This window comes from Camelina sativa, chromosome 20, assembly GCF_030686135.1.
Source record: "Camelina sativa cultivar CO46 ecotype springtype chromosome 20, ASM3068613v1".
NCBI lineage: Eukaryota > Viridiplantae > Streptophyta > Magnoliopsida > Brassicales > Brassicaceae > Camelina > Camelina sativa.
Genome location: NC_141899.1, coordinates 115,475 through 137,148, shown reverse-complemented (window position 1 = coordinate 137,148; position 21,674 = coordinate 115,475). Strand labels below are relative to the sequence as shown.

The following is a 21,674-nucleotide window of genomic DNA, read 5'->3' as shown; positions in this document are numbered from 1 at the left end:
TAGATTCGCTTATATAATAGTAAGTTGTTCAAAAACCGCGTATATGTGCCATTCCATAATGAATATATACTTTCGGTTATTAGATAAGCTAATTAAGAGATCCGACGACTATTCAAGTATTTTTCTTTTAAATGGAAATGTACAATAAGATATATGTAGGATGTAGCTAATTCTTCTAGGGTATGTTGTCACTATAAAGATTACGTACCGAGTAAAAGATAAGTAAATTAATTGATTAGTAGTAGAGCATGCGTTCAAAGAAATTTTTAAGTAAAGATTAGGGACCCTAAAGATTATACCTTGTTTGCTCTTTTCTTTTCCGTCCACGCGCGTGTTTACAATAACAACCATATTATATATATATATATATATATATATATATTGATTTAAATGATTTGAATTATATAATAGTTTTTTTTTGGGGTTAAAACACACGATACAAAAATACACTTTCAAGGCGTGATACCACTTCTATCTTTCTTTATTTTTTTATTGTCTAATAAGTGTTTTTTTCCTCTCACGTCTCGTCTAATTATACTTTTTTTTTTGTCAAACTCTAAGAATAAGTTTATATATCATTTATAACACATTATTGACAACACTTACAAACTATTACTAGGTACTATCCCGCGGAAAACCGCGGGCTGAACTCTTTTTTTATAAAAAATTGTAATAATTTATTTTGTTATTATGTTATTTATAATGATTTGTGATTAAAAATTTGTTGCTTATATTATAATTTTTGTATTTTAAAAATGTTTATTGAAAACCTGTCAATAAAACATTTGCATGTAATGAATAAAATTATTTAAACCTTTGTAAAATATTTGCTATAGTTGTGAAATAAGTAAAAATATATAACTAACATGTAAAAAAAAAATTTATTTATTAGTTTTTTAAATACAAATTAGTTTTGATTCTAACAGATTTTTTTTTTACTTTTCTACAATTTATTTTATTTGATGTTTTCTCTATTTTCGTTTTTTTAATTAGAAATATTTATTTAATTAATTATTTAATCTTAATTAAAAGTTTCTAATGGCAATTGAATGTAATTTTTTACACATTTTAAAGTTAGTTTTATATTTGTACTTTCCAATTAATATAGTAGGATTATTCTATTCAATTGTATTTTAGTTGTTTTTTCAAACAATTTTAAAATGTAATTATAAGTATGTATTTTGAAATGTATGCTTGATTAAAGGATCTTTTAAGTCGTACTTATAATAACTTTTTGGATTCTACTAATTAAGATCCCTTCTCCAGACTCCAGTTCTCCGCAATGTATCATTTGCATTTTTCAGATGTAGATTAACGTTTTCGACACATTTATTATTACCTTTTTTTTTAGCAGCATAGCAGTATTCTTTAGCAGAATTAAGAACATTCATCTGATGTCGTGATGATTTACTTTCGAACAAAAAAAAGAAGAAGATAAGTTAGTTTATTTTTTTTTTTTAACACTTAAATTGCATTTATTGAATAAGAGAGTTTTGACATGGGTAGAAACTAGAGCGAATACATAATGGAATGGATATATGAAGCATATATGCTTGAGTTTGGGAACGTTGAGTTTTGACCATCTTGTTAGCAAGGTGATTTGTTAGCTTATTATCACTATCTTTTAGATAGTGTTTTTTTTCTAGACAACGGAAAAAATTCCTTTCAAAACCACATATTCCTAATAAACGTCTTAACTGGGCCAATATATCTTCCTAGGCCATATACTGGGCTTTACTAATGGTATCAGTGGAGTCGATCTGAACAAGTGTTAGGCCTTAAAGTACTGTACTACTCTGTGTGTGGGCGGACATTAGATATAGTTTGATTTAGTAATTATAAACATACGAATAAATTCGATCAGACAAAGAGCTATATTATGATTCGTATTGGGTGGTTGGTTTAGTAGTTGGGAAATTTATTTATTCTGGAGACCAGCATTACAATTGGAGTCTTTTCAATGTGATTTCAATTCTATACGTACTTGGAAATTAGTATGAAATATTTTCTTCTCTGGTGTAGAAAAATATGTATTAATACAAATATTGTAAAGTAGATAGTAAAACTATATGACTGGAGTTAGTCTAACGGTACGTATTGATATTGCCAAGCCATCATGTACGTACAATTGATCAAGTTACGAATTCGAATTGTGCATATAATAGTAGGAGTGGTGGTAGACAACAAAAGAAAGTAAAACAATAGTAGTAACAAATCTATATTGGGCCATTGGGGTGATAGAAAAAATGTACTATTAAAGAGCCCAAATTGACACGTAACGTCGGTGTTAGAAACATGTTTAGTTACGTTGAAATCAAAATGTATTCCCGCGTTAAGGTGTTACTTACATAACGCGTCTTGAGATTTGAACCGTGTTAGAATATTTTTTGACAACCGTGTCTAAGTTTTATGTACAAATTTGTACTATGCTTCAGTTTATTCATAAAGCATGATCTAGTTTCTTAGTTGGTATACATGTCTGAATCATAAATAAATAAGAAGATAGTAAAAGGGACAATAATAAAAAAATAATAACCTTTGAATTTCTTTATCTTATACAAAAAGAAAATCAAAAGAAAAAAACCAAAAGTTTATGCTCGTAGACTTTTCAAAGACAGAAAAGTCAACATATTCGATCCAGATATTTATCTTTTCATAAATTATATAAGACCCCCCTTCTTAAACTTATCCTCACGAATCGGCAGCATAACCAGACCCAAAAAGAACATAAGAAAGAAGGAAAAAAAAAAACATATTTTCAAAGCAAAGCAAGTCAATTAAGCAAAACAAAGATACCGAGAGAGTACTGTATTCCGATTTGGAGAAGAAAGCAAAGAATGGAGCAGCCTTATGCGTACGCTTACCCACAAGGCACGGGCCCTTCGGCTCCTCCTCCGCCAGGACCACAAGCCGGAGTGATAGTGGATCCGAGGTACTGCGCGCCTTACCCTGTAGATCTGACCATCGTACGGAAGATGATGTCGTTAACGGACGGTAACTTCGCTATAACGGACGTTAACGGGAACCTGTTGTTCAAGGTGAAGGAACCTGTCTTTGGTCTTCACGACAAGAGGATCTTGCTCGATGCTTCTGGAACACCGGTCGTGACTTTGAGAGAGAAGGTCAAACACCATTCGTTTTTTCTTTTCTCTTGTTTAAAAAAAAAAGAAAACATTGAAGGAGCACATGTAGTAACCCTACATAGAAGATTACTCCGATACTAATTATTATGAAGTTTTTTTTGCAGATGGTGAGCATGCATGATAGGTGGCAAGTGTTTAGAGGAGGGAGTACGGAGCAGCGTGATCTACTGTACACGGTGAAAAGATCGTCGATGCTTCAGCTAAAGACCAAACTAGATGTGTTTTTGGGACACAACAAGGATGAGAAGAGGTGTGATTACAGAGTCAAAGGGAGTTGGCTGGAGCGTTCTTGTGTTGTTTACGCCGGCGAATCTGACGCCATTGTTGCCCAAGTAAATTACACTAATTAACACACTCTCTCTCTCTCTCTCTCTTTATTTCATTAAATAAAAAATCATTATTACTACTTTAATAGTACTTGTGGAGGACCCATCTTAGCACAGCAGTTTGTGCATCTCATCGTGATCAGCACATGTCTCATTAATTAAATGAAATAAATGTTTTTGGTAAATTACTCGTATGTTGTACTTATATTATTATATGGTTTGGAATTGGATGGCAGATGCACAGGAAGCACACGGTGCAGAGCGTATTCTTGGGAAAAGACAATTTCTCGGTGACTGTTTATCCAAATGTTGATTATGCCTTCATTGCCTCTCTCGTTGTCATTCTCGATGACGTTAACCGTGAAGACCGAGCCGCCTGATCGATCCCCTTACCTCACGTCACGTTTGAAGAGGGGGAGGAGACCTTTGTTTTTTTAGTATTTTATAACTACGTAAGTATATGCTTTTGGTATTTGTAACGTATTCTCGTATTCTTCTAAAACAAAACTAGGTGTTTATTAAGCTTTGTTTGTGTGTGAGAGATCATCTCAGTTGTGTAATTTATCAAAATAACTGCGCTTGTTCATGTTTAATGCTTACAACAACTACTTGGACATGCATGATGCTACTACGTGCTAAGTACTAACTAGTAATACAGTTTATTAGAAAACGCTAAAAGCCAATCAAAAGTAAGCCCATCTCAAAAATTTAACGGCCCAAAGTCCATTTTATGAGAAAGCGGAACTTGCTGCTAAAAAGGCTCTCGCGACATATCTTTTGAGTTTTGACCGAAGAAAAATAAGAAGTCCGAAAAGTCTACGTGGCAGTAATAGCTGAAGGAGTGGGACCCGGTATTACTGAGTGAAGAGAAGACGTGGCCAAAACAAAAGTGGAAAACAGATTTTTAACGGACATACTAATTTGTCGGAAGAAAAAGGCTCTGTTTCGTATTTCTTCATGTATATATGGCCGAGAGGAAGATTGGCTTTACCCGACGAAGATTCTGCGTGGAATTTTTGGAAAATGAGGCCTTCCTTTTCTTCTTCTTCATCTTCATCATCATCCTCTAGTTCTCAATCGTTTAGGCTGTCTTCGGTGACAGTGGCTGTCGACAAAGCCACGAACGAGCTTCTCCTCACTCCTGATTGGACCATCGTCATGGCCATCTGCGACTCCCTCAATTCTAATCGCTGGTATATTCAACCAATATTTCTTCTCTCTGCTTTTTTTATTATGATAGAACATTTTCAAAATGGAGTGATTTTTTTTTTCTTCTTTTTCTGTAGGCAATGCAAAGATGCGATCAAAGCTGTCAAGAGAAGATTAAACCACAAGAGTTCTAAAGTGCAATTACTCACTTTAACGGTACTCTTTTTTGTCTTTCATGTACAGTATGATGAACCCCCTGTTACATTGTGAATGTGATCTCTTCTCTCGGTTAACTTGTGACATATTTACTACTAACATGATAGTTGTTGGAGGCAATGCTTAAAAACTGTGGGGACTTTGTGCATTCTCATATCGCTGAGAAACACATTCTTGAAGATATGGTTAAGATTGTCAGGAAAAAGGTTGCTCTTGTCAACTTCTTTCTTTCTTTCTTTTTGGGATAGATATACTTATTAGTCATCTTTGATATATGTGTTGTGTGTGAAAGGGTGATTTTGAAGTAAGGAACAGAATATTGATATTGTTGGATACTTGGAACGAAGCATTCAATGCAGTTGCTTGCAGACACCCTCACTACAATTGGGCCTTCCAAGAGCTTAAAGTAATAATACCCTCTTTCTTTCTTTTATTCAATTTTCTTCTTCTTCTTCTTCTTTAGATTAGCCATAGCCACTCTCATTCCTGTTTCTGTTTATACATTTTGATCTGCAGAGGTGTGGCGTGAAATTCCCACAACGTTCAAAAGAAGCACCCCTGATGCTTGCACCTCCACCTCCACCTCCCCCTACTTCCACACAGTCTTCTTCTTCTTCTTCTTCTTCTTCTATGAACTTAATGTCCATTGGTTCGTTTCGAAGGCTTGACGAAACAATGGCTGCGGAAATTGAGAGCCTAAGGTTTCCTACAAACAACTTATCTTTTCAACATATAGCTAACAATGTTTTCACTAATGTTGATTAATGTTTCAGCTTATCAAGCCTTGAATCGATGAGAAATGTGATGGATCTTGTGAATGACATGGTTCAAGCCATGAATCCTTCTGATAAATCAGTAAGTGTAGAATTATATGCATCAATGATCGAATCTCTAACTAATCTGCTATTTTTAATCCTCCACAGGCCTTAAAGGATGAGCTTATAGTTGACCTAGTAGAGCAGTGCAGATCTAATCAGAAAAAATTAATCCAGATGCTCACCACAACTGCGTCTGTCTTCTTCAGCTTTACTTGTTCCTTTGTTTCTTCTTCTTACAAATAAAACATCTATTCTTTGCTTTCTTCTTCTCAGGGACGAGGATGTTTTGGCACGTGGTCTCGAGCTGAATGACTCTTTGCAGGTAGTGCTCGCGAGACACGACTCTATTGCCTCAGGTGTCTCTCTTCCAATGTTGCAGGCCCCAGAGACAAAGACTGGCGATGCTGCTGCTCTTAAGCCTGACTCGGACGAGTCTTCTTCATCATCCAGCAGTGAAAGTGAAACAGAAGAGGGGGAGGAGGATATTAAAGATGACTTTATTCAGTTAGCCAAAAGGTCAACCATTCACTCACAAAACTCAACACACTAACTAGTATTTGCGAGTCACCAAGTAAAGTAGTTTATATCACACACTAGTGCAATCTGGAATTGACAGGCACGCTCTGTTAAATGCGGAACACAGCGATGAAGAAGAAGAAACATTGCTTCTAGGAAACACCAATGAAAACACTGCAGAAATAGAACAAGGCAAAGAGCTAGCTTTATTCGACACAACAACAACAACGGCAACAAGCAAGTCAGAGCAGGACATTATTGAACTTCTCAGCCTAACTCTGTCAACAACTGCTCTGCCAACTCCACAAACGCAACCGCAAGAGCAGCCTCCACCGTTTTTCGCAGATGATAATATTCTTATGAACAGCTACGTTGTCCCCTGGGCACAACAATCTCAGGCAGAAGAAGCGCCGCAAGTCCCAAAAATGGCTCAGTTTGCTCCACCGGGACCTCAGTTTCAGCCATGGCTTCCGCAGCAGCAGCAACAACAACCGTTTTCATACGGTTATCCTCAGCCACAATGGAGCAGTGTCCACCAAGTAAACAGTAATGACCCAACAACATTGTGGAGTCAAGGAGGAGGCAATGAAAATAATAAGATATTTGAGAGAAACTTGCAATACTCAAACTCCTTCCCGGCTAGAGCACCGGGGACATCCGGTGGTGCTGCTGTGGTTGCGGTGGACGGGCAACAGCAGCAGAGACCCTATGTTCCTCCGTACAAATTATTTGAAGATCTAAACGTCTTCCGGAACGCAGATGGTGGCGTTAGGAGTAGCAAATGACCTTTTCTTTTAATCATAAGAGTTCCAAAAAATACTTCAAAACTCTCCTATAAATTTACACAATAAGACTTTGGAAACAATGTGATAAAGAATCAGAACTAAATTCTCGATTTACCGGCGGCGGTGGACACAGTCGTATTTTCTTCTACGCCGTCGCCGAAGAACCTTCCCCAAAAAAAAAAAAGACAAATCAGTTGTAATTTTAATTACGTGGGCCAATGGGCCTCGTTACAAAGGGCCTTCCAACATGAATTTGTTGGAGCGAAATGAGTTTTTCTACGCGCGCAACGGGGCAAAGTAAAGTACACGCTCCAATGGCATCCGCCGACACCTTCCTTAACTTTATTAACTCGCATAGTGTTTTTTTTTTTTAGTGTTAAATTTTGTTTACGTGTCGCACACTACTCATTCAAATGCATCGACGATATTCACATGTATTGAAATATCTCTATGACAAGAATTAAAGTAAGTTAAAATTTTGACTACAAAACCAGAGATAATAATGAAATATTTTCCACTGTCTGATTGTAGAAAACCAATCATAATCGACAAAAGTATCAATTAATTAAGAAGAAACAATTCCACCAAACACCCTCCCTATTAATTTTTTTTGCATGTGTGTTCTTTCTTTGCTTGGAAGACAGCTTAATTTAACACAAAAGAAGCCTTGTTCAAACTCACATTTGCAATTTACACGGCACCATAATCAAACAATATATATATATATTTAAAGACTTTGGGCCAATACTTGTCAAAGTTTAAGTTATGCACTAATTAAACCAGATGAATGCGACCAGTTACTAATTTATTAATCTTTCTGATCAATTACGTAACTGTGCATTCCCTTTCTTAACAAGATGGATAAACAAAAAGAAGATTTGGAGTCGCATTACCGACACAACTTAGATTAAATATTTCAATATTTATAATACGATATATGGAACACAAAATATATATTTAAGAAAAAAGAAAAAAAGAGTTTGTAAAATTTCCACGGTTTTATTTTTCAAGTTTACAATAACCGGAAATTATGAGTTGAAACAACTGCGAATTCCGAAGCAATTGGTAGATTGTGATCTACGAATGGGGTAGTGATCAGCAGCAGCAGAAGAGTCGAAAGATGAAAATCTTCGCATGGCCTTCCTTTCTGTCTGAATCTTGAACCGATCGTAGTCATTCTCATCTATCAACACTCTCTCCGACATTGATGGTGGTGACCATGCCGACAGTTTCTTCACCTTGCTGTTATGCTCCCCCGACTGCCAGAAGAGCCTTGTCGGGATTAGTGCCAGGATTTTCTTGGTGGACTTTTTCGAACCGCGGCTCATTTGCTCGCCGGAGAAGGAGAAGTGGGACGGTGGAGGAGTGAGAGGTGGCAGAGCAGCTAGCTCAGATGAGGAGTGTTTGGGTGTGCCTGGATGAGACTCCCACTCGAATGGGACAGAACCGGCGGCTCCGTCGTAGTAGTAAATTCTAAAGGAAGGACAAGCTGATGCTGCCGCTGTCTGCGACGAAAAGCGTTGTTTAGTCGACGATAGCTTGCTGGAGAAGATGGCTGTGTCTTGCTTTCTCACTGGCGCAGGCCACTCAGATTCACTGTTTGGCATTATGGCTTGGGAGAGAGAGCTAGGGAAAGAGAAAGGAAAGAGAAAGGAAAGAGAGAGATTTGTGCATGAGACGTATGGAATGAGAATCTATCAAGTACTGTATATATGGTGCCTAGCTAGTGTCTTTGGTACGGTTTTTACTTTTTGCCTTATTTTGTTTCGTTCTGGTTGGTGTCTATAGAAACTATATGAAAAGCATAATGTAACATTAATGGAAATGAAATATTTATTCAATTGTACGGTTACTTAAGGTCATGGTTACATTTTGTAAAGATATATTTATAAAATTCAAAAATGTTTTGGTCCAAGCCTTTTAAGTACCGTGGCAATAACCCACTCGATATGATAATGTTCAGAAACTTGTTTAGAGGCGCAATAACCAACCACTCGATGCTACGAAAAGAAAAGTAAAGAAAAGAAAAACTCGCACCCGAATGATGAGGAGGCCTAAAGACGTCATAATCATGTACTGCAAGATATTTGTATCAAATGTGTATAGCAGTCACGTACAATTCATCCAATAATAACATTTACAACCCAAATAATATACATTGCTTATACACAAAGAAGCGCACAAGGGTTGAAATTATGAAGAAATGTGTGGTTATGAGTTGGAGAAGCATTTAATTTAATTTCTTTTGGAGAGTAGGGGGCGATATTATATAGTATAGCTGAAAACAATATAGACATAAATTGAAAAAATTGTGGTTAAATTGGAAAGCAGCAGGATGTATGACTAAATGAGCAACCAACGACCCATGCATCTTACATGTGCTCCACGTACCACCGGGCATTGCTTTCCTCGATATATATACATACAGTACCCCATGGTCGGTCCATTCTATTGCCATTAATTTCGTTCAGTATGTCATACTCATATATATATATACCTCCTCCCCCTCATTTAATACGTTGCTTCGACATCCAAAAACCTAAAAAAAAAAAAATATATCATGAATTATTAATTAGTTGTGTGAGTAAAATTGGATAAAGATAACTTATACGTATGTATGACAAAACAAACTTAGTCCTCATAATCAATAACCTTTTAAGAAAATAATTATGAAAGGTATATATATGAGAATACAGGTCCACTGATTTGTAAGATCATAGTCAATAACTATTGAACGATTAAGGAGTAGAGGAAGTAGTAGAACATGATCTCTGACATACGAACATGATGAAGATGGCGATTTGAAAACGAGAGGAACAATGTTGTTTAGAGCGCTTGTATAGGTTTACCAAGTAATTCTTGTATCAAGAAAAAAAAAAAATTGAACAAACAATTTTGTTTAGAGTTTGAAGGTAATTAATGGTAGAATTATTCTAGTTTAGCTAAAGCAATTATACATATATTGGCAGAAAAAAAAATTTAAAAGTAAAGGACCAATCATATACAGTTGTGTGTGTTAACTTATTTTACGACCAACTCTTGCTTTAAGAAAAAAAAAGGAGAGCGCCGTGTAAATATATCTATTTTTGAAGGGCATAAAAAAAGTAAGAAGAAGCAGCGTCATTAATCGAAGATCGATTCGGGTTGCTCTCTCTCTCAGATATTATTAATCAGATCAAATTGACCCAAAACACATAACAGACAACACATCTATTTCTTTCTGCCAGAATCTCGTCGGAGGCCGTGTAAAGTAAGCTCTTTTTCTTCTTCGTCTCTCCCATGTTTTTTTTTTTTTTTTTGTCATATCGAAAGATTCAGTCTATGGTATTGTTATTAAGAAAACCTCTGCCTCTCTATATAAATATATATCTGTTTCGCGTTTTGAGAACCTGAATGAATGAATGAATGAATGAATCATGTTGTAGACCTAAAAAGTTTATTTGTGGATCGGCCAAATTGTGTGTCTCAGATTCAGTTCATGGGAGGAATCATGGGCGGTAGATCTGGAGTCATAGTCCTCTTCCTCCTCCTGGGGTTGTCTTCTGCTTCTAGAAACCCCATCATCCTTGTCGGTTCGTGCCTTTCTTCTTTTTTAATTCGTTAATCCATTTGATTTCAGATGTTGTTGAATTCTAATTCTTTTTTTAATAAGCATTCATTCATTCATTGCCAATGGTACAGATCCTAATAATGATTGATTTGGGGTTTAACAAGGCTACACCCATACGTAAACATACGTGTTTGTCTTTGATTTTAAATACTATCTAATAGAGTTGTTGCTATGTGTTATATGATGATTTGTGCAGACTCTGCTCATCATGATGACAACCAAGTTTGTCAACTGTGTGACAAATATGCTACCCTGGCCATTGACTACCTTCAAGATTACGACAATCAGAATACTCTCGTTGCGGCCCTTCATCTCACCTGCTCCCAGATTCCTCCTCTCAAAAAACAGGTCTCTTTCCCCCCCCCCCCCCCCCCAATCCCATCATTGAGTTTTTATTACTCTTTTTCTTTTCCTTCTATATTAGTATTAACTTCAACTCTGTTGTTGTGTTTGATGCAGTGTCTCTCAATGGTGGATCATTATACCCAGCTTTTCTTCACACAAGTCTCTGTACTCAAACCAGACCAGATCTGCAAAAAGCTTAACCTCTGCCAAGCCCTTGTTGCTTCACGAGTCCATCAAGGAAACTGCGAGGCTTGCCGCCAGACTGTCTCTGAGGTTGTCTCCAAACTCAAGGATCCTGAGACTAAGGTTTGCTTTTGCACCCTTCCTTCTTTCTGCTACTATAACTTAGAATGAGAGAGAGATATATTGCTACTGCTGCCTGATCTCATAAGACTTTTGTTGTTAATCTTGCAGCTGAAGATTATCCGCTTACTTCTCAAGGAGTGCAAATCGCTAAACAATTACCAGGACAAGGTTAGCTAACTAAACAACTTTTATGTACAAACCGCATACATATATAAAGCCAGTTTAGTTATATATATATATATATATATATAAAAAGAGTATCATGGTGGATCATCAGATAATGATGTGTGGTGTGTTGTTTAATGATGGATGGTACCGAACAGTGCAAGAAGATGGTGTTTGAATACGGGCCTCTGATGCTTGTGGATTTGGAGAAGTTTCTGGAAAAGAAAGACGTCTGCTCTATACTCCGCGTCTGTCCAAGTCCAGCCACCTACATTCCTGCGTTGGAGGTGGAACCATTGGCAGATTCGTAAAATTTGGCACCCTTGTTTTCCTTGTGAATTGATTCACACACATACCATGCCAGCGTCGCCAAAACTGATTTGGTAACTGATGATCATGTAAATACTACTATTGATTAAAAGAAAAGAAAAACATAAACGTGATTCTTGTGTGCTTTGAAAAACGCTTAAGGCCCATTGTCCATTTTATAAGCCTTTTTGGCTAATAATTTTATTATACTTGGCCTTATTGAAATTAGTTTCATGGCTCTGGTTCCTTGAGTTTCAAAACGTGTGTGTAGTAACCAAACACATATTCTTCTTCTCAAAAAACTACTAAAACGTTACCCCGACCCGTTTGTGGTTGGTAGCAGCCAACCTGATTTTGATGTACCAGCCTACGTAACGGGTCCCAGAAACGAATGAATGTCAGACACGTGTAAAAAGACAAGAGAGAAAGAGAGAGAGCAAGTTGACGCCTGTCACCATATCTCTTTTAAAGTTAAAAAAAAAGCTAGCATTGGAGGAGGATATTCTCGCTTACGTGCCACCTCGTCACTATGTACATTATCAACTTGAAGAATCTTTCATCAAATTACTAGTAAAAGGTAAATAAAATCTCTTTGACTAATTTGGTTCAAAAGTCATATATATACAACTTATATACTATGTGAGTCATCATGATATGAAGTAAAGACGATTTGTAACCTTATTTGTTTATCTTTTAAAAAAAGGAAAAACGAAAACAAAAAAAATCCTTTGATAGGGAAATGAGATAATTTTGAAAACGGTAAGACCGTAATTGCCTATCTTGTGAGCTGGCAAAATTAAAAAAAAAAAAAAAAAAAAGAGTTTGGTGGCAAAAGGGTAGCTAATGATAGAAAGATAAGAAGAAGAAGAAGAAGAAGAAGTGATAAGTTATAATATTAGTAGTAGTAATTAAAAGGAAAAAACACACAAGTTGATAAATTACACACAATTAAATTAACCAACCAATAAGCAATTTGCAGACATCAAAAGATATGACAAAAACAAAAAAAAACGAGTTAGTCCAAAAAGGAAAACAGGTTGGCTGTTCTCTTCTGTTTCGTTTAAATTAGAAAAGGGATATTTACTAAGAATGGCATTTTCGCAAATCCTCCCTTAAAAGTAGCCAGCCAGCCAGCCAACTTGGGTTTTGTTTGGCTGCCTCCTTTGGTCCTTCCTACTATATTGTTCTGGTTGTAGTATAAAACTATATAGGAAGGAGGAAGAGAGGGTTTCGTAATCTTCGTCACTTTTTTCTATTGTCTGATTGTCTCTCTCTGCCCCATACAACAAAACTTGTCTCTCTCTCTCTCTCTCTCTTTCTCTTTCGCAGCGCCCGCTCGCTCTCATCAAATTGAAGGTAAATTCTTCTTCTACTTGGGAGATTTCGATGCTCTATGTATTCTTGCTTTCTCCTCCTATGGATCTATTATATTATTATCTCCCCTCTGTGACGGAGAAAACCAAATCTGAAGTTAGAAAAGAAAATAAAATGTGGTTTTGTTTCTCTGGATCTGTTCCTAGATGTCCGTCCATCTCTCTACTTAATTAGATTATATTACTCAATCGGCTTTGCATCTCTCTCTGTTTAGAGGGTATTAGAAGATTGCGACTTTCCTCTGTTTTTTTCATTCCCAATCCATCATCCAACAAACCGTGTTGGGTTGGTGGAATTAATGTGTTTTTTTTGTTCTTCTCAGAAGTATTTCAAAATTCGTTTTGTTTGATTGCTCTCTCTCTCTCTCTGTTTTTCAGGAGGTTTGTATTGTTTTAATTGAAGAAGAAGAGTGTGCAAATTTACGGATCCAGGGAATGCAGAAACATGTATTTGAAAGCAGCTGAACACAAGTGCTCTACCACCACCATCTCTCACATCCCTTCTCCCTCCTTTGGGCCTTTGTCCTCCTCGCTCTTCCATCATGACACCCGCTTCCTAAACCACCCTGCTTCCACCACCCTTCTCCCCTGGTTCCATCCCTCCTCGCATGCTAGAAAAAACGCCACTTGGAAGCATGATCTCTGCGAAGACGGTTGATCCTCCTCTTCTCGCCTCCTCCTGAGTTCATCATCATTTTAGTATATTCTAGGTTCTTCTTTTTAATCTTTTTAAGTTAATATAGTCTACTAGTCTAGTCTGTGAGTGTGAGTGAGAGAGAGTGAGTCAATAATGGAGAAGAAAGGGTCTGTGCTGATGCTCCGTTACGAGGTCGGCAAGTTTCTTGGTCAGGGTACCTTTGCTAAGGTGTACCATGCTAGGCATTTGAAATCTGGTGATAGTGTTGCAATTAAGGTCATCGACAAAGAAAGAATCCTCAAAGTTGGTATGACCGAGCAGATTAAGCGTGAGATCTCTGTCATGCGTCTCCTTAGGCATCCTAACATCGTCGAGCTCCATGAAGTCATGGCCACTAAATCTAAAATCTACTTCGTCATGGACCACGTCAAAGGAGGTGAGCTCTTCAACAAAGTCTCTGCTGGCAAGCTGAGCGAAGACGTTGCCAGAAACTACTTTCAACAACTTGTACGCGCTGTTGACTACTGTCACAGCCGTGGGGTATGCCACAGGGACTTGAAGCCCGAGAATCTCTTGTTGGACGAGGATGGTAGTCTTAAGGTGTCTGATTTTGGTCTGAGCGCTCTTTCCGACTCTAGAAGGCAAGATGGGTTGCTTCACACCACGTGCGGCACCCCTGCATATGTTGCACCTGAGGTGATAAGCAGGAGAGGCTATGATGGTTTCAAAGCCGATGTCTGGTCCTGTGGAGTCATACTGTACGTCTTGCTCGCCGGTTATCTACCCTTCCGTGATTCCAATCTTATGGAGCTGTACAAGAAGATTGGCAAAGCCGAGGTCAAGTTCCCAAACTGGTTTGCTCCCGGGGCAAAGAGATTGCTCAAGAGGATCTTGGATCCTAACCCCAACACCAGAGTATCAACTGAAAAGATAATGAAGAGCTCTTGGTTCCGGAAAGGCCTGCAGCAAGAGCAGAAGAAAGGATCTGTTGATGAAGAGGACGTTGACGTTGACATTGACGTTGACGCAGAGGCAAACGCTAACGCTAACGCAAGTGCAGACAAGGAAAAGAAGCGGTGTATCAACCTGAACGCGTTTGAGATAATATCTCTGTCGACGGGGTTTGATCTCTCGGGGCTGTTCGAGGAGGGAGAGGAGAAGGAGGAGATGAGATTTACAACGAACAAAGAGGCGTCTGAGATAACAGAGAAGCTGGTGGAGATAGGGGAGGAGCTCAAGATGAAAGTGAGGACCAAGGAACAAGGATGGAAGGTGAAGATGGCGGCTGAGGCTGCAGTGGTTGAAGCGGAGGTGTTTGAGATAGCGCCGAGCTTTCACATGGTGGTGCTGAAGAAGAGCGATGGAGATACGGCGGAGTATAAGAGAGTCATGAAGGAGAGCATAAGGCCGGCTTTGATCGACATTGCATTGGCTTGGCACTGAAGAAGCATATAGACAGTACTATTCTTTTTCTGTGTGTTCTTTTTAATATTGTTGTTTTACCAAAAAGTGTTTGTCTAGTTTATGTATTTTTCTCTCGAGTCTCGTCTTTAAGACGTGGTGTTTCTTGTGTTCGAGGAGGCGTGTCAGTGTAACTGTGTAATAATAATGATGAACTCATGATATATATGTATGAGGAAGGACCAGTTATTAAGTAGTTTGATCTCATGTGTATGTCGGACTTAGGGAAAATAAATAAAAATCTATACAATAAAAAAAAATATTGGACCTTTACGCGTTAAGTAAGCAGACTTTCGTTTTTTAGTACTTTTTGAAAACAAAATCAAACATGGGTTGGATGATTCTGATTGGCCCGATTCGTAAAACAACGTCCCGGAAGGAACAAGCTCAATGAATTTACGGCCTCCAATGGACCATGCTCGGCCCATAATCGGATCAATGGATATACATCATACATATTTATCAGTTGGTCAAATCAAAAATCATAGATGAGTGCACCAAAGTCAATTTTCTAGGGGTTTTGCTTAATCCGGTTCCTACTATTCAGTGGGCCAGCAAATTGGATTGAAAGAGCGAGATCCAAAGGAAACCACCCACTTTTTAAAGACTCTTGCCTTTGTGTGTTTCCTACTTTTCTTCTAGACAGCAGTTATGTTTTCTTTTTCTCATGTCGACTTGTTCATTACAATATAACACCCACAATTAAGTAGTTAATTTAACCCATTTTTAAAAGTGGTTTAAAAGTGTAAGATGTGATTTGAGTTGAGTAAACTGGATAAATATTAGATCGTGGAGCCTACAAAAATTATACTAGCATTGAAAAGGAGGAAAGGGGATATGTTAATTTCAGCCAATCATAACTGCTAAAGTTGAATTATTGAATAATGGATTAAAAGTGGATACCCCCCCCCCCCCCCCCCCGAAAAAGAAATTATTGATGAGTGAATTATTGGTGTATACTATATGAACACCACATGTATGCGATAGGATTAATATCAAAGTCCACCAGCTATAAATTAATAATAGTATTCTATTCACAAATGATGTGATGAGGACAGCCTCTCTACTTATCAAAAAAAAGGTGAATGTAGTTCATGGCTCAAATATGCACAGTTGGCTTTCACCTATTGACGTCCTTGTACTTGCAATCGCGCAGCAGTTACCAGTTTTCAAAACAACTTTAATGTGTATGTATGATTAAAAAATGAGTGGTGGATATAAAATAGCAAATCCAAAAGCAATAAGTAAGAGTGTCTTATACACATAGCATTACTTGACATCCGCGGTACGTTAGATCAGTAGTGAAGGTTTTGTTGTTTGATCATCCATGGATGGGCAATGTACTCCAAAGAGATCATTTTTTTATCTGTTTTTTCCATTGATGTAAAATATAATAGTGATTACACATAAGAAGAAAACATACTTATTACCAAATTATCCTTAAAAATAAGGATTTCATGGCTAAAATTAAGTCAGAGATATAATATACTCCGGGCAAAAAAAGAAAACAATTACAGATAACCCGGGATATTATTACTTTTTTTTTTAATTGGGTAATAATTTTTTTTCTTCTGAATGATAGATACTGGCTGCTACTAAACTAAACCGGCGTCGTATTTACTTGAGATGCCGACGGTTCTTGTGGTTGGTGAATGGCGAGGAAGAAAGGCTTGATTGAATCTGACCACAAATCGCGTCCAGATGCAGCACTAGTGGTGGCTCTTTGCCTCTTCCTAACCTCGATCATGACAAGCTCGTCCGTTAGCTGTTTAATCTCAACCACCATTGCGAAATTACCATTTTGCCCTTCTATTTTCATCCCCCACGCCTCCTTTTTCGCAACCTCCAGGTTCTCCGCCCCCGCAATCTCTTCCAGCTTCGCCACCACCCTCTCCGCCGTCCACGCCGACACGAACCTCTCCACTCGGTCGTACTTTCTGGCGTCGCCGAACAGACCGGAGAGATTAAACCCCGGAGATCCCGCGATGATGTCGAAGGCGTTCATCCGCCTATCGTCGATATCGTCCGCCGGGAGTTTCATATCGGAGTCCTCGAGGTGGAATTTGGACATCCGGTCGTCGTACCCCTGTTTAAACCACGGATCGTGGATGATCTCCTCGATTGTGATCCTGGTCTGCGGGTTCGTGTCCAGCAGCCGAGTGAGGAGGCGGCGGAGATCCGGGGAGGTCCACTTGGGGATGCGGAACTCTCCCTTGTAGATCTTCCGGTACATGACCATGAGATTGTGGTCGTTGAAAGGGAGATACCCCGCGTTGAGCACGAACAGTATGATCCCGCACGACCACACGTCGATTTTAGCGCCGTCGTAGCCTTTCTTCGCGAGAACCTCGGGGGCAACGTACGCCGGGGTACCGCAGAGGGTGTGGAGGAGGCCGTCGGGGCGGATCTGATCGGAGAGAGCGCTGAGGCCGAAATCGGAGATCTTGAGATCGAGCTTATCGTCGAGGAGGAGATTCTCGGGTTTGAGATCGCGGTGAAAGACGCCGCGGGAATGGCAGTAACCGACGGCGGAGATGAGCTGCTGGAAATATCGACGGCTGAGATCCTCGCAGAACCGTCCCTTGGAGACCTTGGCGAAAAGCTCGCCGCCTTTGGCGAATTCCATGACGAAGAAGATTTTGGATTTGGTGGCGAGGACCTCGAAGAGGCGCACGATACAAGGGTGACGAAGACGGTGCATGATAGCGATCTCCCTTTTGATGTTAGGGTTGAGTCCTCCTTTCTGCAGCCGCTGCTTGCTCACCACTTTGATCGCAACGCTCTGACCCGTCTCCGTGTTCCTCCCGTGGTACACTTTCGCGAACGCCCCGCATCCCACCAGTTTCCCTACCTCGTACTTTCCCAACAGCAATCCTCCACGCCGATTCTCCGCCGGGAATTCCACCTGCGTCACCGTCTCAGTGTCTTCCATTTTGTCTTTTTTTTTTTTTTTCTTTTAATTCCTCCGGTACCCACAAACTGAATTCTGTAGTATAACCATTGCGAAGGAATTTTTTAATCAACAACACACGGAGAAGAAGAAATAAGTAAATACAACTTTAGAGAGAGTGTGTTTGATATTATTAATAGAGAAGCTAAAAAGATTTGAACAAAAAGTAACAAATATATATATATATATTAGGGAGAGAGGGGATCAGTTAGTTTAGGTATTTGAAAAGGCCTGTGGGGGGGGGGGGGGGGGGGAGGGAAGGAGAGGAGAAAACAAAAAGAGACAGACAGAGAGATAGAGAGACAAATTTGGGATTTGGATAAGAGAGATAAGTCAAGCTCTGTATCGAGTTGTTACATAACATATATATATATTGCTCTCATCTTGAGCTAGGAGATGAGGGTATTTCTGTAACTTCTTCTGATTCTTCTTCTTTTTTTTTTTTTTGGGTACAAGACGAAAACGTGAGAGATTTTCTGTTAATATAAAAAATATTATTAGGACAATAAAAAAAGGAAAGAAGAAGAGGACAGTAAGTTGAATTACAACCATACAGGTGTCCTCGTCGGTGTTGTCTTTGTGTGATTTGGTGCCTATCTCCCACTGTTTAGGCCTTTTTGAATATATATATATATAGTACTAATATTCTTCACATATATATATATATATGCGTCATAGTAGACTAGTAGTATATTCGTATCTCCCAGCTATTGTTATAAAATTACAATGACCAATTCATTCTTATACAGATAGAGATGATCAAAGAGGATGGTTAAAACGAGATTCATTCTGATTCTGTTTTGATACACCCCCGCTTACGAGTGTTCGACGACTCCACTTTCTTCCAACAAATACCAATTGTATACGCTGCTGAGTTGGGTTAATGAACTAAATCACTCATGAAATATTATTATTTCATTTTTTTAATTAAAATTCTTTAGTTTATTTTATTTTATGCTTATTTGTATAAATCTTTACAGTTGTTTCTTTCAATATTTGGGGAAATAAATTTTTCTTCTTTTGGAATAACGAATTTCTACTTTTGGAAAACATATGCAAATACTAATTAGAAAATACAGTTGTTTATTTCTATACTTGTTTGGAAATGTCTTGATTCTTATGGGGAAATTAATCTATATTTTTGTATATGTATGTTAGTATATATATATATATATATACTAAAATTGATGCTTTTGAAGAAGAAGAAAACTTTTATGTTTAAACTTCAACTGATTACGTACTTTCAATATATGTTTCACATTATAATCAGTGCCTATGAAAAAATTGTGCTTCATATATATATATATATATATATATCGTATTGAAAAATAGAATCAAAATGGTTACTATAATTTTTACTTTAGTTACTTGGAAAGTCAGCATAATTTAAAGAAATTAGATATTTGAATTGGTTCCCCCTATACGTATATGATCACTGTATACTGTAATACAAACCACTTATGTCTCAATTGATCAACTTCAATATTTGACATCTATAAATTATATCATCTCAATTGCATTTTCCAAAACAAGGTCGATGATCTTTACAGCCGCCGTAAATATAAGGATTAAGGAGATACAATTTGTTGTGTCAATTTATTAGAAAAGCTACCACGTGACCTACACCTACCCACCGGGCGCGTACACAGTGTAGAACACAATATACATCAAATCTCATATCCAGACACAAAAAAAAAGGTTAAAAGATTAGATAATCGTACGTACGTTATTATCTTCGCTGTCACGCTGTACGTTTTGACCTGATGCTACGTACTTCACCGAAGCTTCTTTTCGGAAGAATTAAGAAGAGAAAAGCTCGTTAAAATAATAATACATACTCCAGTGATGAAATCGAAGGTTGGCTCATCAGTTGTATATAAAAATGGATCAAATATATAACTGCCCCCTTTTTCTTCGTTGGTTCGAAAGGTTGTTCCAATGAAATATCTACCCATGATTAATTAAATGAATACATTATTTCGCCGCTATGTGACCCAAAACTTTGTATCCCATTTTTACGACGACGTAAGTTAACGATATATTTTCTATATATGATTTACATGAATAATAATATAATATGCGTATGATGAGCTCAACATAGACAACCTCTTGTTGAAACTTGAAATTGATTATAAATGGTGAAAACAAAGAAAGACCTGTAGTGTAGCATATACATGGTGTGCTGTCTATAGGGAGACTGAGATCAGAACTACGGAATCATGAATTACAAATGGAATATATATGACGTCCAATATAGTATTATAATGACTTTGTAATCTGTTATATGTAAAATGGTTATTAAAACCACGTAACTCAAGAATAAATAAGGCTGCCGGAAGAAAAATAAATGTCTTTCGTGTAAGAGAAAGAAACGTACGATGACATATTAGGTATCTCCCGTAAGCATTATATTGTCTTACGTTTAAAAAATGTTCTGACGACTTTATAAAATTAGATTAATTCAACATCTAATTATAGTATTTGTCCGTCCACGATATGTATTCATATTGTAAAACCCAGAAGAATCCTTAATAATTGTTCAAGTTTATTTCTGGTAATTAAGAGAGATTTACATAAACCATTTATACTACACTACTTACCATCCTTTTGTTTCACGAAGATCAATTATACAAACACTTAACCTACGAAACACATCTCGATTGTTTTGACATCTTTCTTAATAGAGACACACATCACACATGCATGATTTTAAATAGTACTGTAGTATATTATTAGGAGCGAGTATTAAAAAGAAAAAAAAAGTATGAATAGTTCGCCTTTGTCTTACCGAATATTAGCTTCTTTTTTTAGAGTAAAATAAAATATTCTTACGACTAATGTTTAACGTTATAGTATAATATCTTACGGCAGAATTTATTATTGATCTGAAGTGGTTATAATATATCGCATTTGAAGAAAACTCGTGAAATAGAATATTACAGACTAAGAACTATGCTGATACGTCACGTAATAGACAAATTTGTTCTAATAACGCGAGAAATTTGTTTCAAAGTAATATGCAGCTTTATGTTATGTTGTTCAAAAAATGTGTTGACAAAAAAAAAATGTTGTTCAAAAAAAAAAAAAGAAAAAAAAAAAGAAGTAAAATGCAGCTAATTAATATTCTGACAATGACAAAACTTAAAGAAGTAACTAGGTAACAAGCCGCACATAGTGTGGTATAAAATAATTATTTAATGTTTTTACTGTAATTTTTATTTACAAGATCTATTATATTTATGGATAATTGAAATATTTAAAATTCGATTGTATAGTATATATCTATAAAAAAAATTGTATAATAATTAAAATTTAATCCGTGAGAGTTATTATAATATCAATCTTATATTATTATATCATATGAACAAAAAGTTCTTAAAATTCATTTTAAAGATTTTATGAAAATATAATTAAAGGATATAATTAAGGTAGAAAGATAATATAAAAATTTATTTTTGGATGTTAATTGTATTTTTGGAAAAATAGAGTGGTAAATAAATATAAATATTTTTAAAAGCTGATGACAAATAAAGGAAAGAGTGTTTTGAGCTCTGTAATGCTGACA

The 21,674-nt window shown here is 37.1% G+C and overlaps 5 protein-coding genes, 1 long non-coding RNA gene and 1 pseudogene across 7 annotated transcripts; 4 read left to right on the top strand and 3 right to left on the bottom strand.

The window, feature by feature from the left end:
- Window positions 1-1,677: 1,677 nt before the first annotated feature.
- On the top strand, window positions 1,678-4,085 carry LOC104768281 (protein LURP-one-related 15). The gene is made up of 3 exons (XM_010492210.3): window positions 1,678-3,122; window positions 3,248-3,475; window positions 3,706-4,085. Exons 1-3 carry the CDS (start codon window positions 2,838-2,840, stop codon window positions 3,847-3,849), a joined length of 657 nt encoding a protein of 218 aa, XP_010490512.1. The 5' UTR covers window positions 1,678-2,837; the 3' UTR covers window positions 3,850-4,085.
- A 202-nt stretch (window positions 4,086-4,287) lies between these two features.
- Window positions 4,288-7,061, top strand: LOC104768280 (TOM1-like protein 7). The gene is made up of 9 exons (XM_010492209.3): window positions 4,288-4,662; window positions 4,756-4,834; window positions 4,942-5,040; window positions 5,127-5,240; window positions 5,351-5,535; window positions 5,608-5,689; window positions 5,758-5,843; window positions 5,926-6,168; window positions 6,269-7,061. Exons 1-9 carry the CDS (start codon window positions 4,427-4,429, stop codon window positions 6,951-6,953), a joined length of 1,809 nt encoding a protein of 602 aa, XP_010490511.2. The 5' UTR covers window positions 4,288-4,426; the 3' UTR covers window positions 6,954-7,061.
- Window positions 7,062-7,842: 781 nt separating this feature from the next.
- Window positions 7,843-8,803, bottom strand: LOC104768279 (uncharacterized). The gene has a single exon (XM_010492207.3). The coding sequence runs from the start codon at window positions 8,558-8,560 to the stop codon at window positions 7,982-7,984; it is 579 nt and encodes a 192-aa protein (XP_010490509.1). The 5' UTR covers window positions 8,561-8,803; the 3' UTR covers window positions 7,843-7,981.
- Window positions 8,804-9,807: 1,004 nt separating this feature from the next.
- Window positions 9,808-11,913, top strand: LOC104768278 (uncharacterized). The gene is made up of 6 exons (XM_087505865.1): window positions 9,808-10,203; window positions 10,423-10,525; window positions 10,760-10,911; window positions 11,023-11,214; window positions 11,323-11,382; window positions 11,538-11,913. The coding sequence occupies exons 2-6, from the start codon at window positions 10,432-10,434 to the stop codon at window positions 11,688-11,690; spliced, it is 651 nt and encodes a 216-aa protein (XP_087361991.1). The 5' UTR covers window positions 9,808-10,203; window positions 10,423-10,431; the 3' UTR covers window positions 11,691-11,913.
- Window positions 11,914-12,602: 689 nt separating this feature from the next.
- LOC147918356 (CBL-interacting serine/threonine-protein kinase 15 pseudogene) lies at window positions 12,603-15,355 on the top strand (annotated as a pseudogene). The gene is made up of 2 exons (XR_015593446.1): window positions 12,603-13,044; window positions 13,440-15,355. The product of XR_015593446.1 is annotated as a CBL-interacting serine/threonine-protein kinase 15 pseudogene (transcript).
- Window positions 15,356-16,458: 1,103 nt separating this feature from the next.
- Window positions 16,459-18,708, bottom strand: LOC104737785 (CBL-interacting serine/threonine-protein kinase 14). The gene has a single exon (XM_087505864.1). It carries the CDS (start codon window positions 18,089-18,091, stop codon window positions 16,760-16,762), a length of 1,332 nt encoding a protein of 443 aa, XP_087361990.1. The 5' UTR covers window positions 18,092-18,708; the 3' UTR covers window positions 16,459-16,759.
- A 939-nt stretch (window positions 18,709-19,647) lies between these two features.
- LOC147918355 (uncharacterized) lies at window positions 19,648-20,382 on the bottom strand. The gene is made up of 2 exons (XR_015593445.1): window positions 20,266-20,382; window positions 19,648-19,896 (listed from the first exon to the last, which is right to left on the bottom strand). It is a non-coding gene; the product is annotated as an uncharacterized LOC147918355 (long non-coding RNA).
- Window positions 20,383-21,674: the final 1,292 nt, after the last annotated feature.

Bases quoted from the DNA above. Each gene is read 5' to 3' on its own strand.
- LOC104768281 (XM_010492210.3), top strand. From the start codon at position 2,838: ATGGAGCAGCCTTATGCGTACGCTTACCCACAAGGCACGGGCCCTTCG. The intron at 3,123-3,247 runs GTCAAACACCAT...TTTTTTTTGCAG, and splicing joins TCGTGACTTTGAGAGAGAAG to ATGGTGAGCATGCATGATAG. The intron at 3,476-3,705 runs GTAAATTACACT...ATTGGATGGCAG, and splicing joins CTGACGCCATTGTTGCCCAA to ATGCACAGGAAGCACACGGT.
- LOC104768278 (XM_087505865.1), top strand. From the start codon at position 10,432: ATGGGAGGAATCATGGGCGGTAGATCTGGAGTCATAGTCCTCTTCCTC. The intron at 11,215-11,322 runs GTTTGCTTTTGC...TTAATCTTGCAG, and splicing joins TCAAGGATCCTGAGACTAAG to CTGAAGATTATCCGCTTACT. The intron at 11,383-11,537 runs GTTAGCTAACTA...GGTACCGAACAG, and splicing joins TAAACAATTACCAGGACAAG to TGCAAGAAGATGGTGTTTGA.
- LOC104768280 (XM_010492209.3), top strand. From the start codon at position 4,427: ATGTATATATGGCCGAGAGGAAGATTGGCTTTACCCGACGAAGATTCT. The intron at 5,241-5,350 runs GTAATAATACCC...TTTGATCTGCAG, and splicing joins GGGCCTTCCAAGAGCTTAAA to AGGTGTGGCGTGAAATTCCC. The intron at 5,536-5,607 runs GTTTCCTACAAA...TTAATGTTTCAG, and splicing joins GCGGAAATTGAGAGCCTAAG to CTTATCAAGCCTTGAATCGA.
- LOC104768279 (XM_010492207.3), bottom strand. From the start codon at position 8,560: ATGCCAAACAGTGAATCTGAGTGGCCTGCGCCAGTGAGAAAGCAAGAC.
- LOC104737785 (XM_087505864.1), bottom strand. From the start codon at position 18,091: ATGGAAGACACTGAGACGGTGACGCAGGTGGAATTCCCGGCGGAGAAT.